The sequence below is a fragment of the Chelmon rostratus genome, chromosome 8, assembly GCF_017976325.1.
Source record: "Chelmon rostratus isolate fCheRos1 chromosome 8, fCheRos1.pri, whole genome shotgun sequence".
Classification (NCBI taxonomy): Eukaryota; Metazoa; Chordata; class Actinopteri; order Chaetodontiformes; family Chaetodontidae; genus Chelmon; species Chelmon rostratus.
In genome coordinates this window covers 578,390-585,131 of record NC_055665.1, presented here as the reverse complement: position 1 = coordinate 585,131, position 6,742 = coordinate 578,390, and the positions used below count along the sequence as shown (strand labels likewise).

The 6,742-nt window shown below is 51.8% G+C and overlaps 1 protein-coding gene across 1 annotated transcript in view; it reads left to right on the top strand.

Moving 5' to 3' along the window:
* Positions 1-5,943, top strand: part of thbs3a (thrombospondin 3a) — a 17,167-nt gene extending 11,224 nt beyond the window's left edge. Inside the window, exons 18-23 of the mRNA XM_041941577.1 lie at positions 556-734; positions 1,412-1,460; positions 1,558-1,754; positions 3,351-3,523; positions 4,884-5,023; positions 5,246-5,943. Of these exons, the coding sequence (XP_041797511.1) occupies positions 556-734; positions 1,412-1,460; positions 1,558-1,754; positions 3,351-3,523; positions 4,884-5,023; positions 5,246-5,307 (800 nt within the window). The 3' untranslated portion in view covers positions 5,308-5,943. The remainder of the gene's footprint in view (positions 1-555; positions 735-1,411; positions 1,461-1,557; positions 1,755-3,350; positions 3,524-4,883; positions 5,024-5,245) is intronic.
* The last annotated feature ends 799 nt before the right edge of the window (positions 5,944-6,742 follow it).

The following is a 6,742-nucleotide window of genomic DNA, read 5'->3' as shown; positions in this document are numbered from 1 at the left end:
CTCTCTGTCTTCCTGTCTCTCTCTGCCTGTCTCTCTCTGTCTGTCTCTCTCTCTGCCTGTCTCTGTCTCTGCCTGTCTCTCTCTGTCTGTCTCTCTCTCTCTGTCTGCCTGTCTCTCTCTGCCTGTCTCTCTCTCTGCCTGTCTCTCTCTCTGTCTGTCTCTCTCTCTGCCTGTCTCTCTCTCTCTGTCTGCCTGTCTCTCTCTGCCTGTCTCTCTCTCTGTCTGTCTCTCTCTCTGCCTGTCTCTCTCTCTCTGTCTGCCTGTGTCTCTCTCTCTGCCTGTCTCTCTCTCTGCCTGTCTCTCTCTCTGTCTGTCTCTCTCTCTCTGCCTGTCTCTCTCTCTGTCTGTCTGTCTCTCTCTGTCTGTCTCTCTCTGCCTGTCTCTCTCTCTCTGCCTGTCTCTCTCTCTGTCTGTCTCTCTCTCTCTGCCTGTCTGTCTCTCTCTCTGTCTGTCTCTCTCTCTGCCTTTCTCTCTCTCTCTGTCTGCCTGTCTCTCTCTCTCTGCCTGTCTCTCTCTCTCTCTCTGTCTCTCTCTCTGCCTGTCTCTCTGTCTCAGTGAACGGTGTTGGAGACGTCTGTGAGAACGACTTTGACAACGATGCAGTGATGGATTTGATTGACGTGTGTCCAGAGAGCGCTGAGGTCACTCTGACAGACTTCAGAGCCTATCAGACGGTCATCCTGGACCCAGAGGGCGACGCCCAGATAGACCCCAATTGGGTGGTTCTTAACCAGGTGACCCTTGACTTCTCCTCTCTATGAGTAGTGCTGCTGTTGCCTGGTAACAGATTTGTTCTGATGATGAGTGGACAGGTGTCAGCGTTCTGTGAAGGACAGTAAAATGTCACTACATGTGGATTATGTCTGAATGATGGATGCTTTGACTTCATGAGACGGGTCAGATGGGTGAGGTGGTGGTCCAACACGCACCTCCCCTCAGGTGTGGTTTTAGATGATGTCCGGGGTTTGATGGTATGAAGTAGAGTCAACAGGGAGACCGTCGTTATCAGGAATCACAGAGTGACTCACAAAGTGTTTCCATGATCATGATGTATGATGATACATTGATTCTGTGATATTTGATATAAGACATGATGTCTGTGTAACAAGACTGTGTCAAAGGAAAATCACTAAAAGACAAAACCCAGGAAGGACGTACTTATTTATTTACACACACACACACACACACACACACTGACTGCAGCCTGTCCATGTCCACACCTGAGATCATGAGATCCACACTGAATCTCTAAATGTTGTCGAGTGTTTTGGACTCTGGTCTCAGTCTCTCTGCTCAGTCTGAACAGGGACAGTTCAGACCCTCCTCAAGTTCTGATCCCAGGGACATCATATGTGCTGAACACAAACCTCATGTCCAACTCTGTCTTCTAACTGTTACGTTTTCTCCTCAGGGTATGGAGATAGTCCAGACCATGAACAGTGATCCTGGTTTAGCTGTGGGTAAGTGTTTTTACTTCAGTGTCTATGAAATCCAGGACCCAGCTGAGCTCCTCTCCTGGTCTGAGCGTGGACCCTCTCCTCCTCTGTGCGTCTGCAGGCTACACGGCGTTCAACGGCGTCGACTTTGAGGGAACGTTTCATGTCAACACGGTGACTGACGACGACTACGCCGGCTTCATCTTCGGGTACCAGGACTCATCGAGTTTCTACGTGGTGATGTGGAAGCAGACGGAGCAGACGTACTGGCAGTCCCTCCCCTTCAGAGCCATGGCCCAGCCCGCCCTGCAGCTCAAGGTCTCTACTCTGCTGTCTCTGCTGTCTCTACTGTCTCTGCTGTCCCTGCTGTCTCACTGTCTCACTGTCTTTACTGTCTCTGCTGTCCCTGCTGTCTCACTGTCTCACTGTCTTTACTGTCTCTGCTGTCTCTGATGTCTCTGCTGTCTCACTGTCTCTGCTGTCTCTGCTGTCCCTGCTGTCTCACTGTCTTTACTGTCTCTGCTGTCTCTGCTGTCCCTGATGTCTCTGCTGTCTCACTGTCTCTGCTGTCCCTGCTGTCTCTGCTGTCTCTACTGTCTCTGCTGTCTCACTGTCTCTACCGTCCCTGCTGTCTCACTGTCTCTACTGTCCCTGCTGTCTCTACTGTCTGTGTCTCTACTGTCCCTGCTATCTCTGTTGTCTCTACTGTCTCTACTGTCCCTGATGTCTCTGCTGTCACTACTGTCCCCGCTGTCTCTACTGTCTCTGCTGTCTCTACTGTCTCTGCTGTCCCTGATGTCTCTGCTGTCTCTACTGTCTCTGCTGTCTCTACTGTCCCTGTTGTCTCACTGTCTTTACTGTCTCTGCTGTCCCTGCTGTCTAACTGTCTTTACTGTCTCTGCTGTCCCTGCTGTCTCACTGTCTTTACTGTCTCTGCTGTCTCTGCTGTCCCTGATGTCTCTGCTGTCTCTGCTGTCTCACTGTCTTTACTGTCTCTGCTGTCTCTGCTGTCCCTGATGTCTCTGCTGTCTCACTGTCTCTGCTGTCTCTGCTGTCTCACTGTCTCTACCGTCCCTGCTGTCTCTACTGTCTGTGTCTCTACTGTCCCTGCTATCTCTGTTGTCTCTACTGTCTCTACTGTCCCTGCTGTCTGTTTCTCTACTGTCCCTGCTGTCTCTGTTGTCTCTACTGCCCCTGCTGTCTCTACTGTCTCTGCTGTCTCTACTGTCCCTGTTGTCTCTGCTGTCTCTACTGTCCCTGCTGTCTCTACTGTCTCTACTGTCTGTTTCTCTACTGTCCCTGCTGTCTCTGTTGTCTCTACTGTCTGTGTCTCTACTGTCCCTGCTGTCTCTGTTGTCTCTACTGCCCCTGCTGTCTCTACTGTCCCTGCTGTCTCTGTTGTCTCTACTGTCTCTACTGTCTCTGCCTCTATTGTCTCTGCTGTCTCTATGGTCTGTGTCTCTACTGTCTCTGCTGTCTCTACTGTCTCTGCTGTCACTACTGTCCCCGCTGTCTCTACTGTCCCTGCTATCACTGTTGTCTCTACTGTCTCTACAGTCTGTGTCTCTACTGTCCCTGTTGTCTCTGCTGTCTCTACTGTCCCTGCTGTCTCTACCCTCTCTGTCTCACTGTCTTTTTCATCTTGTTGGTGTCTGCAGTGTTTTGTGGTGTTACAGAGACGCCACAGTTCTCTGCTGCCATCATGTGGCAGGAGTCGATACATCATCTCAGATTAGTGTTGCTGGTTTGTGGTTCTGCTCTGCAGCTCCAGGTCGAAGCGTCAGTCAGGTGTCGATCAGGAGGTCGCAGGTTTGACTCCCTTCAAATGTTCTTTGTGTTCTGACTCTCTGAGTTGTGAGAATGAGTCACGGAGTGACAGAATAATCAAATGATCCCCCTGTGTCTGTCCTGCAGGCGGTGAAGTCCCGGACCGGACCAGGCGAGTTTCTGAGGAACGCTCTGTGGCACACCGGAGATACACCCGGAGAGGTGAAGCTGCTCTGGAAGGATCCGCGAAACGTCGGCTGGAAGGACAAAACCTCGTACCGCTGGCAGCTCAGCCACCGGCCGCAGGTGGGGTACATCAGGTGAGACCAGAACCTGAAGCTGGACCAGACCTCAAGCGGGACCCGAAAGAGGATTACATCCTACAACTAGACAAGCGACCATAGAACCGTATCGTGGTCCTGGTACTTCAGTACAGCAGTATTTTGTTGTACAGATACTGCAGTGCTCTGTGGTATTCTGTCAGTCTGCAGCTGCGTCAGTTTTCCGTCTCTTTCTCTCTACTTTTTACTGCATTCTTTCCCCTCTGAAACTTCTTTGTGGCTCCGGGGCCCCCCGGTACTCTATTGTACTCGTCTCCATGACAACCAAAGCCCTGGCAAGAATCCGCCTCGGCAACCGTTGATATGCAGATCAGACAGAGAGACGCAGAGACAAAGTTCTCCACGTAAAACATGCGTCTGCATTTGAAGCTGACGGCGAGTCGGCCGTCCTCGGTGACTCTGATGAACACAGAGTCAGCGTTTGATCGTCTGTCTGCGGTTTTAAACTGCCGTGACGTAACGTTAGAGTCGGAGAAGGACGCCTGTAAACACCGACTTTGAATAAAATGTTACTGAAACCCCGACAGAAGGTTTTAAAGGGTCAGACTGACCGAAACAGGAAGTCAGTTAAAGTCTGTGCTTCGTGTTGTTGGAAACGACAGATTTTAAAGTCTGGACTCACATTCTTCAGTCTGTCAGGAGGAGAGAAAGAAAAGACAGAAATAAAGGAGGAGGGGAGGTTTCTGTCCAGAGTCTATTCACAGAGCCGAAGAGAGAGAGAGTACAGAGGCTGAGGTCGCTCCACCTCTCTCCTCTCTCTCTCTCTCTCTCTCTCTGTGCTCTCTGTGCTCTCTCGCCCACTGTATGGTCTTAAACTGCAGCACAGCTCGACTCCCTGCAGCTGACGAGGTTTCACCTGAACCCTGTCCCACACTGCTGCTCTGGACTCAATGAGCCCCCCAGTCCACTCCACCAGTATCCACAGCGGCCCCCCCAGTCCACTCCACCAGTAACCACAGCGGCCCCCCAGACAACTCCACCAGTAACCACAGCGGCCTCCCCAGTCCACTCCACCAGTAACCACAGCGGCCCCCCAGTCCACTCCACCAGTAACCACAGCAGCCCCCCCAGACAACTCCACCAGTAACCACAGCGGCCCCCCAGTCCACTCCACCAGTAACCACAGCAGCCCCCCCAGACAACTCCACCAGTAACCACAGCAGCCCCCCCAGTCCACTCCACCAGTAACCACAGCGGCCCCCCCAGTCACTCCACCAGTAACCACAGTGGCCCCCCCCACAGTGCTGTCTGTTGGTCTGCAGCTCGACTGAAACTGTCACCTGGTCGTCTTGAGGAGCGTTTGTTTTCTAACCCAGCTCGTCCCGTTTGTGTGTTTCAGGGTGAAACTGTTCGAGGGGACAGACATGGTGGCGGACTCTGGCGTCATCATCGACACCTCCATGAGAGGGGGCAGGCTCGGCGTCTTCTGTTTCTCCCAGGAAAACATCATCTGGTCCAACCTGCGCTACAGATGTAACGGTACGACCTCTGACCCCCCAGTCCAGGACAGGACAAACTGTGTTTGAGGCTTTTTTTAGATCAGCGTCTCGTTCATCAAACCCGTCCAACACAAACTGTCTATGTTGATGTGAGACAGGCACGCCTGCTGTCTCCGTCCTGTCCTGCTGTCTCCGTCCTGTCCTGCTGTGTTTGACATCGTTCTACGTTCATCAGTTAATTCATTCGTTTGTTTCATTTCAGACACGGTGCCTGAAGACTTCCAGTCTCATCGTAAACAAGTTCTGATGCACATTCAGGTCTGAGAGCAGCAGTGGAACTGATCACACACACACACACACACACACACACACACACACACACAGAGCTGTGCTCCTCTGAATCCTCGAAAACTGAAGCCTGAGTGTGTGTGTGTGTGTGTGTGTGTTGAATGAAAGGGAAACGGAGCAACATTTCTGGGGAAACACTGATGAGAGGCACCTGAGGGCAGCTGTGGCCCCCTGGGGCTCCATGCTGCAGGCGTCCTGCAGGCCTGCTGCAGGCGTCCTGCAGGCCTGCTGCAGGCGTGCTGTGTTGGATGGCGTCTGTTTGGGCTCTTCGTGCGGTGTTTTCAGTCGTGTTTCTCCAGACAAACTTTCATTCTTCAGTCGGACTTCATGTTATCAGTCAAGTTGAAAAAGACAAACCATGGAAGCAGCAGAGTCCTGACGGCTGTGACACGTCTGAAGAGTTCAAAACGCCGTCCGTCCATGAAAACAAGGCGCACAGAGGATCCAGCGTGATGAAGATGATTCAGAGCGGACAGCAGTTAAACTCCCACAGACTCTGCTGACAGGTGATGAGCTAATGGACGGAGCAGAAGGTGGAGAAGGTGGAACGTTCCTTTAACATGTTTCTGTGTGTGTTCAAATGTACATATCTGTGAAATAAACCTGTCTGACTTTTCCAAACATGACCATTCTGTTTTCATGACTCCGACTCGTCCACGGTGGAAGAATGTGGCATCTGTGACAGTGTTAACGTCGTAGCTTAGCTTGTTAGCATGCTAATATCCACGAGTCCAGCTGAGGCTGATGGGAACATCATTAGTCCTTAACCACCAATGAACATGTTGACCCGAAACACTTTTATCTCCATCGTCCAACAGACGACGAGATGTTTCAGCCTGAACCAGAGCCGAGGACAGACAGACGTTAGCTTCCATAAAACCAGCCTGTTAGCGTGTCTGAAACTCAGTTTCCATCCGAGCATATGGCGTGTTTCACCGTTGTTCAGATGCTACACGTTGGTTCGTTGAGATACGCAGAAGCTGGTGCCAATTCTCCAGTCAAACCCTGTACACCAGTGTGGAGGAAGAGGCCATAACAAGAGGATCTCCTCCTCCTCTCGAGTGGAAACGGCTGATCAGTCGCGTGAGTTAAATGTTTCTGATCGTCACTTATGTGAAGAAGCTGTTTCCATCAGCTCTTTAAAAAAAGCAGAAACTACCTGGAGTGAGAATGAAAACTGAAGAAGTGTTTTTCTGTGAATGAAACCTCAGCAGCTCCAGCCATGCTTCTCTGCTGCTGCCTGGAGGCGGCGGGTCGCGACCCCTGGGCCGGGGAGGCCGGGACGAGTGCAATATTGGAGGGGGAGACGACAACAGTGCACCGCATCCCGAGCCTGCCCGACCCTGGGAGGAAACACAGCACAGCCTGAAACACACACACACACACACACACACACACACTCAGCATGATT